The 18482-nt window shown below is 56.4% G+C and overlaps 1 protein-coding gene across 5 annotated transcripts in view; it reads left to right on the top strand.

The window, feature by feature from the left end:
- Positions 1-18482, top strand: part of SH2D3C (SH2 domain containing 3C) — a 31558-nt gene that overhangs the window by 11950 nt on the left and 1126 nt on the right. For 2 of the 5 annotated variants that reach the window (XM_047768475.1, XM_047768477.1), the window contains 9 exons: positions 1454-1493; positions 8374-8502; positions 10017-10471; positions 11726-11850; positions 13945-14480; positions 15284-15399; positions 15983-16154; positions 17145-17256; positions 17613-17819. In XM_047768475.1, coding sequence (XP_047624431.1) covers positions 1454-1493; positions 8374-8502; positions 10017-10471; positions 11726-11850; positions 13945-14480; positions 15284-15399; positions 15983-16154; positions 17145-17256; positions 17613-17819 — 1892 coding nt within the window. Of the gene's footprint in view, positions 1-1453; positions 1494-3327; positions 4425-4485; positions 5303-6736; positions 6884-8373; positions 8503-10016; positions 10472-11725; positions 11851-13944; positions 14481-15283; positions 15400-15982; positions 16155-17144; positions 17257-17612; positions 17820-18482 lie in introns of those variants that run through there. The other 3 variants (XM_047768478.1, XM_047768479.1, XM_047768476.1) reach the window with 3 other exon arrangements.

The raw sequence follows: 18482 nt of genomic DNA, 5'->3' as shown, positions 1-18482 counted from the left end.
CAGATCCTGCACCTGCTGAGCCACCAGGGAACTCCTAGATTTTTTTTCTTTGAGACATGGGAGCACTGGAGGGTCGGAGGTGGTGTGCGTACCATGACCCACTTAGCCTCTCACCTCAGTGGCGCCTGGGCCATGGAGGGAAAGCTGACCCCCCCCCCCCACCAGGTATGAGAGCAGACACAGCAAGAAGGCTGCTGTGCGTTCCACAGAGGACACAGAGGGCGTCCCAGATGGGGCAAAGTTGACACTCAGAGAGAAGTGGTCAGGATCTATTTTGAAAGGAGAGCCTCAGGATTTCCTGATGGATTGGGTGTGGAGTGTGAGCGAGAGAGGAGGCCCAGAGGACTGCAGGGGTTTGGCCAAACAAAGCAGCAAAGACGAAGCTGACATCAACGGAGATGGGAAGCGGATGTGGGGAGCAGGGGTGTGGCAGGGGCTGGGGGCAGTCCAGTCAGCAGCCCTGTTTTGGATATGAAAGTCAGGATGCCCTCAGTCGTGCCGCAGTGGAAACGAATGCGACTGGGAACCACGAAGTGGCACGTTCGATCCCTGGCCTCGCTCAGTGGGTTAAGGATCCAGCATTGCTGTGAGCTCTGGTGTAGGTCACAGATGTGGCTCGGATCCCGCATTGCTGTGCCGGTGGTGTAGGCTGGCAGCTGTAGCTCTGATTCGACCCCTAGCCTGGGAACCTCCATATGCCTTGGGTGCGGCCCCCCCAAAAAAGACGATCTCAGACATCTGATGGGGGAACATAAGGAGCAGCTGGGCTTATGAGTCTGGTGTCAAAGGGGCAGGTCCCAGCTGCATCAGGGGAGGGACGGCATTTAAGGCCGAAGTTGGAAGAAGTGGCTCACAGAGGCCCTCATCAGGAACGGGGATAAGCAGCCACCCTGACCCCTGGGCTCTGTAGACCCCATCTTGGCCACCTTGAGTGGAGGGGATCAATTCTGCAGCCAACTGTCACCAGCAGTGGTGCCATGGTGTGCCACTGAGCGGGTCCTTCAGCACTAGGGAGTGAGTGGCGGGAGGAAAGGAGGCTGAGGGCCAGTCTGAGGCCACCAATGTTTGGAGCCAGGGAGCAGTGGGGGGAGAGAGCACCAGGAGAGCCCAGCATCCTGGAGCTGAGTGAAAAGCGATTCAGGGAAGAGGCCCCGCGTTAAGCATGTAGCATTCATCAATTCCCAGCGTCCTGGAGACAAGCCAATGAAGGAGAGGCTGTCATTACCCTGACTGACAGACAGTAGAGCCAGGCTCAGAGAGGTGAAGGGACTTGCCTAGAGTCACACAGCCAGAGAGGGGAGGAGTAGCCTAGCCAGCAGATTCCAGCAAGTGCCATCGGCTGCAGTCCTGCCTTCTGCCTTCAGGATGAAGCCTCTGGGGCCCCAAGGACCAGGTGCTGGCAGCTAGGGAGCCAGGCAGGGCTGGGGACACTCACCCTCTTCTCTTCTTCCAGGGCCACCGGAGAGCCGGAAGCTGGCGGGGACTATGTGAAGGTAAGAGGGGCTGGGCCGGGAGGAGTGGGTCTGGGGGTCAGGGTGGCGTGGGGGTTCTGCTTTCGTTTCTAGCATCTTCTCATGCCTGCCATCTTGCTTTCCTGGCCCCAAACTCAGGACAAGTTTGCTACTACGGGACCCCAGCCAGCTGCCAGCTGGACAGGGCCCCAGGGGTGTGGCCACACGGAGACTGGCTCTAATCCCACTCGGTCTCTGAGCGTGTGCTGGCGCCGGGAGGCGGGGGTGGGAGAGGATGACTCAGTTCTGCATCACAGACAATGGGCACAGCTCACATTGATCACAAGCTGAATGTGTCCCGGGCACTGGGAATGTTGAAAATGCAGTTTTGAAATGGTAATAATGGCAATAACGCAGCAACGTTTTGAGTGTTTACTGTGTGCAGAGTCCCACAGCGCAGTGTGTGCCGGCTGCTGGCTCTGGAAGGGAGGCAGCTCTGCCCTCCTTATACGAAGGAGGTCTCTGACTTCCTCCTTCAGCCCTGGGCATTGAGGTCCTTCTTGTGCCCATTGGACAGATGGGAAACTTGAGGCCCAGAGAACCACAATGACTTGCCCACAGCCACACAGCTACTGAGGAGCAGACCTGGGATGGCAGTCCCAGCTTAGTCGATGCCAAGACTGTGGACAAAGCCCTTGGCGTTCCACATCCAGGAGCACCCACCCCTAGCCAGGGCCCCTGCACACAGCTGAGGGCAAGGAGCACCAGCTCTGTGGACCAAGGGTTCCTGGCCCGTATGGGAACCAGGACAGAACCGCACAATGGTTTGGGCTTGTGTTTTGTAATCCAGCAGACCCATGTTTAGTCCTAGTCTTGCCACATGACTTTGGGGGAGTGTGTGTCACCTCTCTGAGCCTCTGTATTTGCCTGTGTAAAATGGGGTAACAGTGGTGCCTCCAAGCCAGCGTGGCTGTGGGCTCAATGAGTCCATGCCCATGGAGGGGAGATCTGGCCCTGCAACAGAGCAGCCCGGTCTGGTTCCTGACCCCATGGACACACCATCACCCAGGATGCTGCCTATAAAGCTGTGTGTAAGTGACTAGTAATGAGCACTATGGGAAGTGCTCAGATTCCTGTCCCCGGCCATCAGCAGAAGACTCAGATAAGAAGCCATTGGGGAGTTCCAGAGTTCCCATTGTGGCGCAGTGGTTAACGAATCTGACTAGGAACTATGAGGTTGCAGGTTCGATCCTTGACCTTGCTCAGTGGGTTAAGGATCTGGCATTGCTGTGAGCTGTGGTGTAGGTCACAGATGCGGCTCAGATCTGGTGTTGCTGTGGCTGTGGCATAGGCCAGCAGCAACAGCTCCGATTAGACCCCCTAGCCTGGGAACCTCCATATGTCTCGGGTAAGGCCCTAAGAAGCAGAAGGAGAACAACAACAACAACAAAGTCAGTTACCAAGTCCATTCCTGACCTTAGGTATTCAGCTTCCAGAACTCCAGGGTTCTCAGACCACGATGTGAGTACTTTGATTCTAAGGCAGGGAGCCTAAAGTTCCAAGACTATAACATTCCAAGTTCCATGCTCAGAGCTTCAGATGTATTTACAGAAAATAATCAGGAGTTCCCGTCGTGGCACAGTGGTTAACGAATCCGACTAGGAACCATGAGGTTGCGGGTTTGGTCCCTGCCCTTGCTCAGTGGGTTAACGATCCGGCATTGCCGTGAGCTGTGGTGTAGGTTGCAGACGCAGCTCAGATCCTGCGTTGCTGTGGCTCTGGCGTAGGCCGGTGGCTACAGCTCCGATTGGACCGCTAGCCTGGGAACCTCCATATGCCGCGGGAGCGGCCCTAGAAAAGACAAAAAAAAAAAAAAAGAAAAGAAAAGAATCAAACAGAGGCCCAGAGAGTTGGATTCCTCTCCCTAAGGTCACATAGCCTGTCAAAAGGATTTGAGCCTCAGGCCTGACTGATGCAGTCAGTGATGACTTCATTTGCCTTGATGAGCCAATGATTCTAGGACCAAAAGTCCAGATTCTAAGACATGAAGCTTGAAAACAATAGCAGGCATTTATTGAGCACTTACTTTATGCCTGGCAACTTTAGTGCCTCAGCTCAGCCGATGCTCAAAAGAGTTCCGTTGAGATCAGCACAGGTATGTTTTCCAGAGTAGTGAATCTGGACTCCCAGAGAAGGGGCTGGTTGCGGGGAGGCTTTGAATCCAGGTTGATTCTCAAACCGTTGGGCCTTATGGAGTCTCTTGTCCCCACCCCCACCCGCACTCCCGGAGTGTGTCAGCGAACATCCCAAAATTCTCAGCAGAGTCCCCGATTCCAAATCAGAGATGAGAAATCCTGGGCTCTGGGAGATTTCCTAAGGCCACAAAGGATTTGGTCAAACGCATAAAGGGATTTTTTCCAGCTTTAGCTATGATTTAATTCAAAGTCTCTGCCCCCTCCGGGTCAGTGAGGGGTAAGGCAAGTGGGGGAGGCAGGACACCCCCTCCCTCGCCGGCCCCAGGGGGTCCCACTCCATCCCTCTGCGCCCTCCACCCCATGACGTCCGCCTTGGCAGGTCCTCCACTCCGCATCCCAGCGCGCCCCAGCAGCCTGGAGTCCGGGGATGCAGAGCTGGGATGCTGAAGCGCTGGGGGCGAGGGGCGGGGAGCCGGGGGCGGGCGGAGGGAGGAACAATGGCCCCCTCCCCTCCTGGGGCCGGCTGGAGGGTGGGGTCTCCCCGCCCCGCCTCCCTGCTCCTCCCCCGACAAGACGATGAGGTAATCGCGCCGCCGAGAGGCACGCGCAGCCGGTGCCCAGCCCGGTCGGTCCCGCGCCCCTGCCCCGCCGGCCGCCGCCCCCCGCACCGTCCCGGCCCCGGCCGACCGGCCCCACCATGACCGAGCGGTGCAGCCTGTGGAGCGCCCTGTCGGCCGCCGCCTGCTGCTTCTACCGCGGCTCCTTCGTGCAGGTGCAGGTGAGGGGGCGGCTCAGCTCCCGCCAGGCGCTCCGGGTTGGGACCCTCGGCCCCTCGCCCCGGGAGCCGGGGAGCCACAGCCCGTGGCGCCGCGCAGGGTCCAGCCGGGCAGGGGCTGCGGGAGGGGGCGGGGTCGCCCCAGCCTCACCTCCGGGCTCCCAGACACTTCGCAGGGTGAGAGTCCAGCCGCCACTCCCGGGACTCTGGGCTGCGGAGGCTGCTGTTCCGGTCCTGCCTTCTCCGCAGGAGGGAGCTAAGCTAGGGCATTGGGTACAGGGAGATGGGGTCCCCCGGCTTCCTGTCGGTCCTCCAGTGAGCACTCCGCTCCTGCAGCTTGACCCAGGCAGCCTGACTCCCCATTGTACCGAGGGCGCTGGGCTGGGGTCCCAAAGCATGAATGAGGGGTGGGAAGCTGAAGGGATGCTACGGGTGCCCGGGCTGGGGCCAGAGTGCCCGCCACCCTCTTGTCTCTAGGTGGGCTCGGGCAAGCTCCAGGCGCAGGTCTCCCAGACAAGCTGGCCAGGCAGTGCGGGAAGGCGCCGTGGTGGTGAAAGGGTTAAACGGAAGGGGGTGGAGGGGAGGACCCGGACCCCGCCTCTCTGCGGAGCTTCATCTGGGGATGGCTATGCTTAGGGTTGCAAGACTGAAGGGAGCTAGAGGGGGCTTACTGGGCACCGGCTAGGGTAAAGGGGTTAAGACCTTGACCCGGGGTCTCCGCGCTTTTGCCTCCCGAGCCCCCTGGGGGACGCCAGGCGCATCACCTCTGCGCTCCCCCAGGCTCACACACAGGCTCGGAGCCCGCCTGAATGACTGCCCCGCCGCCGGCGGAGCGCAGCATCCCCGCACCCGCCAATCAGGCGCTCGCAGGCGGGGAGGAGGTGAGATCATCTCTGGCCAATGGCAGTGCACCGAGTGCAGGGATGCTGCATTCGTGCCCAGCACCCAACCCCCCTTGGGAGCTAGGGACCCCCAGGTCGAAGGTGAGGAAGAGGGCACAGGGACCCTAAGGTTCCCTAACCTCAGGTGTGTGGAATGACCAAGTATGTCCCCCCACCCAGATGCTCCCTGACTATTGATTAGGGCTGGAAAAGTGGAGCCCGGTTCCCCCACCACCCCCATTTACAGGTGAGACTACTCAAGCCCAGAGAGGGAAAGTGACTGGCTCAAGGTCACACAGTGGCAGGCAGAGTCTTGCGGCCAAGTTCTTTACCACACAGCACCTCTCCCCTTCTTTGACCCCCGTCCCTCTTGCTCCAGCTCAGGAACCAGAGCAACTTTTTTTTTTTTTCCGTCTTTTTGTCTTTTCTAGGGCCACTTCCTGCAGCATATGGAGGTTTCCAGGCTAGGGGCCGTATCAAGAGCTGTAGCCACCGGCCTATGCCAGAGCCACAGCAACATGGGATCAGAGCCGTGTCTGAGACCTACACCACAGCTCAGGGCAATGCTGATCCTTGACCCACTGAGCAAGGCCAGGGATCGAACCGGCAACCTCATGGTTCCTAGTTGGATTTGTTAACCACTGAGCCATGAAGGGTACTCCCCTGGAGCAATTTCCTAATTGCACACTCTTCATGAAGGAGGGGTATCCCCCTGCGACTCCTCCTCTTTCCTCCCCAAGGTGTGATGTGGTCTAGGAGAGGGGTCTGAAAAAGAGGGAGCCCCATGGAGAGGTGTAGGCATCTGAGAAGGCCCACATCTCAGTTTGTCTCGGGCCTCCCTGCCCTTCTGGGATATCAGTTTCCACCCTGGGCAGAGGGCATACAGAATCCCCATCCCCAGACCCTGCCTTTCCCCGAGCACTCACTCATCAACATCACCCTCTCCCACCATCTGTCCTCAGAGCCCATCCCCAAACTGCTCCTGCCCCCACCTTGCCCACCTCTGAGCGTGTTCACTCTCCCTCCCAGGCTCTCTATCTGGAATCCTCTTTTACCCCTCTGCCCTCTTGTCCACACCCGATCCATAGTCGTGGTCCCCACCCTGCCCTGCCATTGCCTGGAAAACACTAGGCCACCCTCCATACAGCAGATCAAACCTGTCCCAACACTTAAAAACCCTTCTGCAGAGCTGCTGTGGCCTCTGAGTAAACCCTAGCTCCCCAAGGCAGCCTCACAGCCCTGCTACACCTGCCCCTGCCACCCCCAGCCTTTTTGAAGCTTCTCCTCCATCCCCACTCCACCCCCACCCCAAGACCTTGACTCTGCCCACAGGGCCCTGACTTTGCTACTCTCTTCCCAGAGCTCTTTCCTACCCACCTGCCTGCCAGGCTATCCCTAGCCTGATGCTGTTCCTTGGCTCATTCAGTCCTTCAGGCCTCAGAGGAATCATCGCCTCTTGAGGGACTCGGCTCCCTGGCTGGATGAAGAGGGATGCGCTCATCTGCTCCCAGAGTTCCCTGTGCATCTCTGAACATTCAGAACCCCTGGGATTGCTTGTCAGTCTCTGTGTGGCTCCCCCAGGTCAGAGGCTGCCTGTCCTGATGACCTTGAGCTCAGTCCCTGGCATAGCACCTGTCCCAGAGTGGGGGGTGTCTATGTCTGATGAAATTCCTGTTGGGTTGTTGGATCCAGTTTCGTGTAGAAATAGAAGATGTAGTCCATGTTGAAATAACGGAGTCGGAGATTCTAGATGTCTCTGGAACCAGGAACCAGCGTGTCCAGGTTGAAGCAAAGCAAGGTAGCAGGAGCAGAGGGGTGGACACTGGAGCTCCGTGGTTAGGCTCTGAGAACACAGGGAGTGGCCTGGAGTACACTGGACCCTGGGGACTGGGGGGTCCTGGAGAGAGATTGTCACCTGGGCTGAAGCCAGGCCCTTCAGGGTCCCCCTTCATCTGTCCTGCTGCCTGGCCAGTTCTGGGCCAGATCTAACTGTCCTGGACCAGCCACCTGCAGGGCCTGGAGCTTGGGGAAGGGAGAGGAAGCAATGTCACATGTCCTCACAGTGATGAGGACATCTGTGGGGTAGTCTCAGTGCCCCAGAGTATTGGCTCCTTTCATCCTTGCAACATGGTAAGGCAGGTTCTTCAATCATACCCATTTTACAGAGGAAGAAACTGAGGCCCAGAGAGCTCACACACCACAGCCAAGATTGGGCTAGGTTCCGTTGTGGGGTGTATCAGGCACCAGGAGCTCTCCTCCCTCTGTTCTTCGGCCTCCAACCCCAGGTCACAGTGACCAGGAAACCAGGAATCTCCCCCTTGGGCATGTGGAAGGGGGACCCTGGGCATTATCTCCAGTGAGTGACCTTGGGCGTCCCTGCTGGGCCCCAGTTTCCCCATCTAACAAGGATTGCTTGAGATGGCAAGGAAGAGAGGGCTTTGGGAATTGTAAAAGTCATCACAAGGAGAAGGGGAATGGCCTCCCTGTTAGTAGCTGCCTCCTCCATGCCTATATAATTCATTGTCACAAAATATATCCTCATCCATCCAGTTCTGTTTTTGTCCACGCTTTTGCCTGGGTAGCTGCTGCCTTATTCACCTGTAGAAATCCTCCCTCTCTCATCTTCAAGATCAATTTAGTGTGTAATGAGAGTTTGTGATTCCCGTCTCCTCCAGGAAGCCTTCCTGGAGCACTCCACCTGGCATGGACTTCCATCTCCTCCCTTTGGAAAGCTCCTGGGCTCTTTGCCGCTGTCCAGCACTGTGGTGCTGACCGCAGTCTGTTCAAATGCTTGTGTTGCTTTTGCCTCTCCTCTTAGACTAGGAGCTTCCTTGAGGACAGGTTTATTTATTGCCCCAGCACATAGTGCAGGACCTGGAAAGCAGTAGGCACTTCATTGAGATCCCTTTACTCCGGCTGGAATAGGGACTCACGGATGAGTATCCTTTCTGGCATCTGTACCTAAGTGCTCCTAGCATCCCAGGAATGAGTTCACCCGGGGTGGGGGAGGTTGGGAGAGATGGAGGGAGGGGTTTCAGGTTGGATGCCGACTTTTGCTGTCTCCTGCCCAGTTCTCCAAGGAGAAGTACATCCTGGACTCCTCGCCTGAGAAATTGCACAAGGAGCTGGAGGAAGAGCTCAAACTCAGCAGCACGGATCTCCGCAGCCATGCCTGGTACCATGGCCGCATCCCCCGGGAGGTGAGCAGACTGAGCTGGGACCTCAGCCCTGGATCCTTCCACCCACCGTCTCAGCCAGCGCCAGCCTAGAGAAGCTCTGTCTACTGTTTGATGGATTCAATCAGAGTAGACTGGGATAAGGTCTAGCTCTGCTGTTTGCTGACTGTGTGACCTTAAAGGCTGGTTGTGAGATTTTTTTTTTTTTTTTTTAGATTTTTATGGCTGCAACCACAGCATATGGAAGTTCCTAGGCTAGGGGTCGAATCAGAGGTACAGCTGCCAGCCTAGCCATAGCCACAGCAATGTCAGGTCCAAGCTGTATCTGCAACCTACACCACAGCTCACAGCAACGCCAGATCCTTAATCCACTGAGTGAAGCCAGGGATCGAACCTGCATCCTCAAGGATACTAGTTGGATTCATTTCCGCTGAGCCACAGTGGGAATTCTGGTTGTGAGAATTTAATGAAGTAATGCGTGTACCGTGCTTAACGCGATGTCTGGCATGCAGTGAGCTCAATGAACATTGTCCTTTGCGGCTGTTGTTATGATTATTACTACTATTATTTTTTACTGTTACTGTTACGGATCTATACATCAGGCTCTGTGTGTTTGGTTAGTGAGTATCAGTCCTTAGACCACTCAGTTTTGACAAAGTCGAGCTTCAGACTTGGGCTGAAAGCCACCTGCTCCCTCTTGCCTTCTTGCTCCACATCTTCATCAAGCATCCCCTCTGCCAGGCCCTGTGCTGGACACTGAGGATACAGAGATAAAATAGGTGGTGGCCTCCCTTGAGGGCTGCCAGTCCAGGGTGGGGTTGACAGGCAGGCAGACAGTCAGAGCCCAGTGGGAGAAGACAGCAAGAGTGGAGTGCCTGGTGGGCAGTATGGGCTGTCCCAAGGGAGGGGTGCTCAAGAGCGAGGCCATTGTGAGAGAGATAGGAGTTCATGCCTCCAAGGTTCTAGGCAGAGAAAATAGCTCAAAGGTAAAAAGGCCCAGAGACTTGCCAGAGCACGTGGTGTTTGGCGTAATGACGATTGAGGATTCCCTCTGGGGAGGTCCTGTCATGGCTCAGAGGAAACGAACCTGTCTAATATCCATGAGGACGCAGGTTCAATCCCTGGCCTTGCTCAGTGGGTTAAGGTTCCGGCATTGCCATGAGCTGTGGTGTAGGTCACAGACACAGCTTGGATTCTGCACTGCTGTGGCTGTGGTGTAGGCCGGCGGCTACAGCTTCGATTAGACCCCTTGCTGGGAACTTCCATATGAAGTGGGTAAGGCCCTAGGAAGACCAAAAAAAAAAAGGGAATTCATTCTGGCAAGATCAACCCTGAGTAGGAGAAGATCTCAGACCTGGGGCATAGTTTCAGCCTCTATGCCCCAGACCCAGGGCCTCTGGCTGACTCGCACCCTCTGAATACGGGTCTTTGTGTCCCCATCCCAAGCCTCCGGTGTCTCTGCGCCCTGGGTCCTCCAGGTCCTGGTCCGGCCCCCTCCTGTCCCTGCCCTGCTCCAGCCAGACCCTTGCCTCCTGCAGGTCTCAGAGACCCTGGTGCAGCGCAACGGTGACTTCCTCATCCGGGACTCGCTTACCAGCCTGGGCGACTACGTGCTCACGTGCCGCTGGCGCAACCAGGCCTTGCACTTCAAGATCAACAAGGTGGTGGTGAAGGCGGGCGAGAGCTACACCCACATCCAGTACCTGTTTGAGCAGGAGAGCTTTGACCACGTGCCCGCCCTTGTGAGGTACCATGTGGGCAGCCGCAAGGCTGTGTCCGAGCAGAGCGGCGCCATCATTTACTGCCCGGTCAACCGCACCTTCCCGCTGCGCTACCTGGAGGCCTGCTACGGCCTGGGCCAGGGCGGTGGCAAGGCTGCCAGCCCCGCCAGCCCCTCGGGCCCCAAGGGCAGTCACATGAAGCGGCGCAGCGTCACCATGACCGACGGGCTCACTGCCGACAAGGTCACCCGCAGTGACGGCTGCCCCAACAGGTGTGTGAGAACCCACACTAGGCCCCCGTCTACCCAGGTGACGGGGGGGGGGGGGGCATCAGTAATGAGAGGATTGGTGAGAAAGAGGACGCTTGGTCCCACTGGTCTGCGGTGAAGGGACTGCCCTGGAGCCGCACGTGTAGGGAGGAGCGGGAGGAAGCTTGGGCTGTGCTGAGTCGGGGTTTGGAACACAGGTTGCCATCCCAGTTCTGCTCTGAGCATCTGTGGGCCCTTGGCCCTGGCATTTGTCCTCTCTTGCCTCCATGTTCCGACCTATAAAGGGTCCTCACTCAAACAGCCCCCTTTGGCCTAGGGGGAGCCCTTTGGCAGGGGCCTGGTCCCTGTTGCCAATGCTACCTCTCCCCACCCCACGTAACTAGGCCAAGGCAAGCTTTGCCGCGTGCAGACCACTGCACAGGAATGGAATGTTTTAAGTAACATTTGTTAAGACATCCAGTTGCCTCTGGGGCTGGGTGACACAAGGCTCTGAGCCCAAGAAAAGCCACAGCAGCAAATCATTCCTGAGGCCCTACTGTGTACCCACCTGCTCTCTGTGCATTGATTCCCATATGCCCCTGGCAGGTGGCTTCTGTCCACGCCCCCACTTTGCAGATGACGAAATAGACTTGGAGAGGGGAAATTGCTTGATAGAGGGTGGTATGACCGAGCTTCAAGCCCAGGTCTGCAACTCTAAAGTCTGTGCCCTTAATTCCTATGGCCTCCCTGGCTTTTTGCAGTGAGACCCGCTATCCGGTGCTACCAGCCCTTGGATAGGTCCCATCTCCCTGAGTTTGAGCTGGGTGCTGTCAGCCAAGGATTTGCTGGTTGGATACCCTGGAAGGAGTTGCCACTTGGCCTGTGGTTTGGAACCAGTGATGAAAACGGTGCCTGGATCCTTAGGCCATGTGTGCCCAAGGCAGCCTGAGTGTAGTGAGGAGGGGCCAGGCTGGTGGGCTTGGCTCCCTTGGCCTTCCCACCCTTCCTGCTAGTTCCTCTCCCCAGATTGTTCTCCAGGTTGGGGGCAAGTTTCCCAGGGAAGAGAGCAGTCGTGCAGGTTGTGGACTGCACAAGCCCTTCCTCCTCTGGGCTTCAGTTTTTGTGTCTGTCAGTTGGGAGGTTGGACTTGATACTCTCCAAACCTTTTCTGTCTCTGAAGTTCAGCAGATCTAGAATGGAGGTAGGGATGGGGGTCCTAATGCTGGCTGAGGACCCGGACCTTGGGACTCTCTGCTCACAAAAGTGTCTGTTCCACAGCACATCACTGCCCCACCCTCGGGAATCCATCCGCAACTGTGCACTCAGCATGGACCAGATCCCAGACCTGCACTCGCCCATGTCCCCCATCTCCGAGAGCCCCAGCTCCCCCGCCTACAGTACTGGTATGGCCCACGGAGGGGTGGGGGCAGGTAGGGGGATCTGGTGGAAGTGACCTTGCGTGTGCATTTGTGAGTGGTCCCTGATGACTTCTGTTACAGTGTGTGATCTTGTGTTTGTACCTCTTTTCTGAGAGCAAAGCCCTGCAAGAGTTGACACTAAACAGTTGCTAGTGGAACTTTCGATGTCAGTTGTGCAACACACATCCATGGCTTGTTCATTCCGTGGTGATTCACTGAGTCCCCGTTGGGTACCAGGCACTGCGCTTGTGGTGCCTTCTCTTGAATGCTCCTGAATCTGGGCTCCAATGCTGTGAAGTGCATGCAGACAGCCACACTCAGCCCCCCTTGGTTGAGTCCCCGCCCCTTGTGTGGGGTGCCCTGCCAGACCCTGTATCATCTGGAACTTAATGCATCCCTGATTCCAAGTGGTGGGCTCAAACCAGGCTAGTCATGCCTGCTTTATTTTTTTTTTCTTTTCTTCTTTTTCTTTTTTCTTTTTTGCTTTTTAGGGCTGCACTTGCAGCATATGGAAATTCCCAGACTAGACATCAAATTGGAGCTGCAGCTGCCGGGCTACACCACAGCCAAGCAATGTGGGATCCAAGCCATGTCTGCGACCTACGCCTCAGCTCACAGCAATGCCAGATCCCCAACCCACTGAGTGAGGCCAGGGATCGAACCCGCATCCTCACGGACACTAGTCAGATTTGTTTCTGCTTCGCCACAACGAGAACTCCCCTAATATCCCCCTTTTAGGTGAAGGAACTGAGACTCAGAACTCCCTATTTTTTTCTTTTAAAGAGGCTTTTTTCAGAGAAGTTCTAGATTCACAGAAAAATTGAGCAGAAACCATAGAATATTGCACTTTTTTTAAATACAAAGAAAATTCCTACTCTAGAAACAAGCCACTTGTTCACTTCTGGAAGAAAAAAAAATAGTCTTTTCAACAAGCCATACTGCATATTGTCCACGTGGCAGGCAAAGCCTGCAGAAGGAGGGGCAGCCCGGGAGGAACCTTGGCTGGGAGATGCTCCATTGCCTTGTCGCAGTCTGTGGGTTGTCACAAATTCTTCTCTAAACACAAGCCCGCCAGCTTGTCATAACTACCCACTTGCCTTCAAAACAACCACCCCTGAGTGTACAAGTTAAAATGCCTTACCACAAATTATTTATCGGACAATTTCTAAGCAGGGTGGCACAGTGAAGTACCCAGGAGTGAGGATTTAACAGCTAGTTTTAAATCCCAGCTCTACCTCTTGCTGGCTGGGTGACCTCAGGCAGGTCAGTTGGCCTCTCTGAGCTGTAGTTTTCTCCTCTGTAGAATGAGGACCATAAAAGTACTTACTCGGAGTTCCCATTGTGGCTTAGCAGGTTAAGAACCCAACTAGTAGCCATGAGGATGTGGGTTTGCTCCCTGGCCTCGCTCAGTGGGTTAAGGATCCAGTGTTGCTGTGAGCTGCGGTGCAGTTGCAGATGCAGCTCTGGTCCTGCCCTGCTGTAGCTGTGGCGTAGGCTGGCAGCTGCAGTTCAGATCTGACCCCTAGCCTGGGAACTTCCATATGCCGCAAGTGTAGCCATTTAAAAAAAAAAAAAAAGTACTTACAGGATGTTGAGAGGCTTAAATAGACTAATGTACAGAGAAGGATCTTGCAGGCAGGAAGAGCTCAATAAACATCACCTCTAATTTTAAATGATGGTTTTACGGTTTTGACCAGTGTATCTCCAGCCTGTCACCAGCTCTCAGAACACACGTACAGCATAAATCACTATTACTGATTCATTGAGAAGTAATTCCACCCAGTGAACTCCAGCCAGCGCTTAGCTTCTCTGAATCAAGGAAAGCTCCTTTGAGCCATTCAGTGGTTCACCAGGCCTGCAACCCTAAGGATAGGAAAGTGCAACTCTGGGGTCCCGGTGACTTCAGAGTGTCACCGAGGGCTGGTCGGTGTGCCAGAGTCTGCTGGGCCTGGCTGGGGTGGGGGAGGTGGCGATCTCACCCCGGGAGGGCGGATGGAGCATGTCCTTTGGGAAGGGGTGGGGGAACCTCACTGAGTAGGGAGCCATGGTAACTGGTCCTCTCTCTTTCTCTCCCTGCAGTGACCCGTGTCCAGGCCGCCCCTGCTGCCCCCTCAGCCACAGCTCTGCCTGCCTCCCCTGTCACCCGCCGCTCCAGCGAACCCCAGCTGTGTCCCGGAAGTGCCCCAAAGCCCCTTGGCGAGTCGGACAAGGTCCCTTACTCCAGCCCCTCCCACACTCTCTGCAAGGCCTCCCCGTCACCGTCGCTCAGCAGCTACAGCGACCCGGACTCTGGCCATTACTGCCAGCTGCAGCCTCCTGTCCGTGGCAGCCGAGAATGGGCAGCAGCTGAGGCCTCCAGCCGCCAGGCCATGAGCTATGGGGAGAGGCTAAAGGAACTGTCAGAAAATGGGGCCCCTGAGGGGGACTGGGGCAAGACCTTCACAGTCCCTGTCGTGGAAGTCACCTCTTCCTTCAACCCGGCTACCTTCCAGTCACTACTGATTCCCAAGGATAACCGGCCACTGGAGGTGGGCCTCCTGCGTAAGGTCAAGGAGCTGCTGGCAGAGGTTGATGCCCGGACGCTGGCCCGGCACGTCACCAAAGTTGACTGCCTGGTAGGTGCTGGGTGCATACAGGGGCAGGGGCAGCACCTCTATCCCCTGGCTTTGGGATAGGGGTCAGGGTGGGGAGGAGCTGGCCTCTAAATTCCCAAGGATAGTGAGTGGGTCTGGATTCTCACTTTATGGCTGTCCCTCACTTGTCGTGTGACTCTGATTAATCACTTTACCTCTCTGGGCCTCCATTTTCTCCTAAAAAAAAAGAGCAAAAACCGAGATATTCTTGCTTCTTCCAGATGTCTGTTTGACACTGGAACCAAGAAGTCCTGAAAATCAAGTGTCTGGCTCCCTGGGACACTTTTGGAGCCTGGTGAGAGTCATCAAGCTGGTCCAGGGAATAGAAAAGGCCAGACTCCCCGCCCCCACCCCCCCTAGTGGACAAAACTCATGGCCTCGGAGGGTACATTCATTGTTAACCTCTGGGCCCTTGCTTTGAATGAATCTTGACCATCTAAGCTCCTGACTCGTTCTACGCCTCAGTTTCTTCTTCTGAAGTTGAAGTTGGCGGGGGCGGGGGGGGGGCACTGATTACCTGGTCACACTTTCCCTCCCTGGGCCTGAGGTTTTCCCTCTGGAGCAAGGGGTGTCTTGGGCACCTCTGGGCATTTTCCCATTTATCCCACGTTTCGCAGATGGGGATAATGAGGCTCATTTGCTCCATGTCGGAGGGTTAGCAGTTGAGCTGGAATTCAAACCCGGCCTCCCAGCCAGGCTGCCCTCCTAAATCAAGCTCTCTGACTCCCAGATGGCTTGGGCCAGCCATGACAGGAAATTAATCAGCCCTCTGGGCGTCCTTGTAGGTTGCTAGGATACTGGGCGTTACCAAGGAGATGCAGACCCTAATGGGAGTCCGCTGGGGCATGGAGCTGCTCACTCTCCCCCACGGCCGGCAGCTACGACTAGACTTGCTGGAAAGGTAAGGCAAGCACTCACTGAGACTCACGGGGAACCCCCGAGGCTTCTTCGCTGCCCTTCGCTGTGGCCGGTTGGCCAATCCCAGTCTCTCACCCCGGCTCCCGAGGTCCTGGCCACGCCTCCATCCCATTGACCAATCACTACTTCTCGATATCCTGCTCCAAGGAATCTTGATCTCCCAAAGACGTAGTCCTTTATCTCCGAATTCACCTTGTGCCTCCTCTTAAACGATCACAATCCATGAGCCTTGGCCCGCGCATCATCGGCTCTGTTTTCTCTCCTTTCTTTCTTAGAACAGCTCTAATCCGGTGAATTACACACCGATCGGTCACAGGCGCCTCAGCCTGTCGCTCAAGGGTCACTGGCTCCGCCCTTGACTTATGATGACCAATCAGAAGTCCCTAACTTTGCTCGTCCTCACTCTGGCCACGCCCCCTGATTCTTTGCCCCCCCCCCCCTTTGCAATCTCTCCCTTTTGGCTCTGCCCTCCACCGCCGCTCCGCTCGCTCGGGAGCCCAACCGCAAGGACCGCCCCTCTGCCCTGGGTCCTCGGCCCCGCCCCTCTGACCTGGCCGTTCCGACAGGTTCCACACCATGTCCATCATGCTGGCGGTGGACATCCTGGGCTGCACCGGCTCAGCTGAGGAGCGGGCCGCGCTTCTGCACAAGACCATTCAGCTGGCGGCGGAGCTTCGGGGCACCATGGGCAACATGTTCAGCTTCGCAGCCGTCATGGGTGCCCTAGATATGGCCCAGGTACTGAGGGGCCCACGTAGGGCCGGGCATCAGGTAGTCTGTCTGGAGGAGCCCTGAGATTCTTTCCTTTGGAAAAACTTTGTGACTTTCTAGGTAGCATTGGTAACAGGGTACCTGGGAGAACTAAGCCCTTTAAGTGCTAACCTGCTCCCAGACCGAGCCTTTCCAGTTAGTTCCCCCACCTGTCAAATGACTGAGGAGCATTATATGTGTTTAAAGAATAAATATGAAGGTGTTCCCTCATGGCTCAGCGGTTAACGAACCTGACCAGGATCCATGATGATGCAGGTTCAATCCTCGGTCTTGCACAGTGGGTTAAGGATCTGGCATTGCTGTGGCTGTGGTCTAGGCCAGCAGCTGTAGCTCCGATTTGACTCCTAGCCTGGAACTTCCCTATGCTGCAGGTGCGACCCTAAAAAAAAAGAATAAATATGAAATGGCTGTCAAGTGGCAAGCACCGAGTATATGCGAGGTGCTACACTGAGTACTTTAGAGGCACTGATTCCTCAAAATAATCTCCTGAGGGGCGTGCCTTTACTGTCTCCATTTCACTTACGGAGAAATTGAGGCAGAGTAGTACTTGGCTAAGGTCACACAGTCGGGGCTGAAAAAGTTGGGATTTGAACCAGGTCTGTCTAAATTCAGAGCCTGGTCCTCACCCACACTACACTTCTTGTCCTTTGCCTTGAGAACAGTAACAACAGGGTCTCAGAGGCAGTGGTTCAAGTCCCAGCTCTGCCACTTCTTTCTGGAATGACTCGGGCAAGTCACTCGCTCCCACTCTGAGCCATAGTTGCCTCATGTGTAAAACAGGTTGTTTCTAGGGCTTCGTGGGACATGGCGTGAAAAGCTGCCAGCACTGTCCCCAATATGTGATCGGTGACCACACTAATCATTATTATGCCATATCTGGGTGTCCACTGGGGAGAGTGGCCTGTGGCCCCAGCAGGCCCTTTCCCTGGCTGGTCGCTCACAGTCTCGTCTCCCCAGATTGCCCGGCTCGAGCAGACATGGGTGACCCTGCGGCAGCGACACACAGAGGGCGCCATCCTCTATGAGAAGAAGCTCAAGCCGTTTCTCAAGAGCCTCAATGAGGGCAAAGGTACCTCCCCCACCTTGCTGTGTGACCTCGGACAGACTGCAGCCCTCTCTGGATGGGCAGCGACTCCCCCAGGGTGGAGAGAATGAAGGCCTGCCTGAGCTCTGTGCTGCTCTTCTCTTTGTGCTCACTTTCCGCACCTGGCACCAGCGGATGTCACATCCCGGGCGGGGCTCAGGGCTGGGTCAAGGCTGCACTGGGTTCAGCTGGAGGCCTCTGAAAGGGAGGGTTTGTCTCAGGAGCCCGAATCCTGGCGGGCTCTCTCTGGGACCTCCGGCAGGCCCCTTCCCCCACACATCCTCAAGTTTCTGGGACCGCGGTGGAGGGTGGGGCCTCTAAGCGCTGTCTCCGCCCTGCAGAAGGCCCCCCGCTGAGCAACACCACGTTTCCCCACGTGCTGCCGCTCATCACTCTGCTGGAGTGCGACGCGGCCCCAGCCGAGGGCCCCGAGCCCTGGGGCAGCACGGAGCACGGCGTGGAGGTGGTGCTGGCCCACCTGGAGGCCGCCCGCACAGTGGCACACCACGGCAGCCTGTATCAGACCAACGCCGAGGTCAAGCTGCAGGGTGAGTCACAGGTGGCCTCTGGGGGTCTCCCTCCGCGTGACTTGCTCTCTCCTCTCCTCCACGCATCCTTCAACCTTTCTCCATCCCTCTTCTGTGCCCCATCTCCCCGACCTCTTCTTCTCACCCCTTTTCTTCTCTCATTGAGAAAGTTTGATGATTGCTACTGGCAGGCACCAGGTCGGGCGAGGGGCGGGGGACACACAGAGTGATTCAAAGAGCACCATAGCTGTGTATCTTAGCTTCTCTACGCCTCAGCATAGTGGGCATCCTAACAGGCCCACTTTGCAAGGTTCTTTGCAAAACACTCGCCCTGGGACCCTGGGGCTGAGGCAGACCTGCCCTGCCTTCAGGAAGCTCACAAGCTGCTTGAAATGGAGAAGAGACAGAGTGCCTTCAGACAATCCACCTTTTACTTCTTCCTTTTTGGGGGGGAGGTGGAGGGCTGAAGGTACAGCAGGTAGAAGTTCCCAGGCTGGGGGTTGAATAGAAGCTACAGCTGCTGGCCTACCCTACAGCCACAGCCAGGCCAGATCCAAGCTGTGCCTGTGACCTATTCCGCAGCTCACGGTAACTCTGGATCCTTAACGCACTGAGCAGGGCCAGAGATCAAAACTGCATTCTTATGGATAGTAGTCAGGTTCATTTCTGCTGAGCCACAACGGG

This window comes from Phacochoerus africanus, chromosome 2 (genome assembly GCF_016906955.1).
Source record: "Phacochoerus africanus isolate WHEZ1 chromosome 2, ROS_Pafr_v1, whole genome shotgun sequence".
NCBI lineage: Eukaryota > Metazoa > Chordata > Mammalia > Artiodactyla > Suidae > Phacochoerus > Phacochoerus africanus.
The sequence above is the reverse complement of the archived record's forward strand: the minus strand, read 5'-3'. Positions and strand labels throughout refer to the sequence as shown.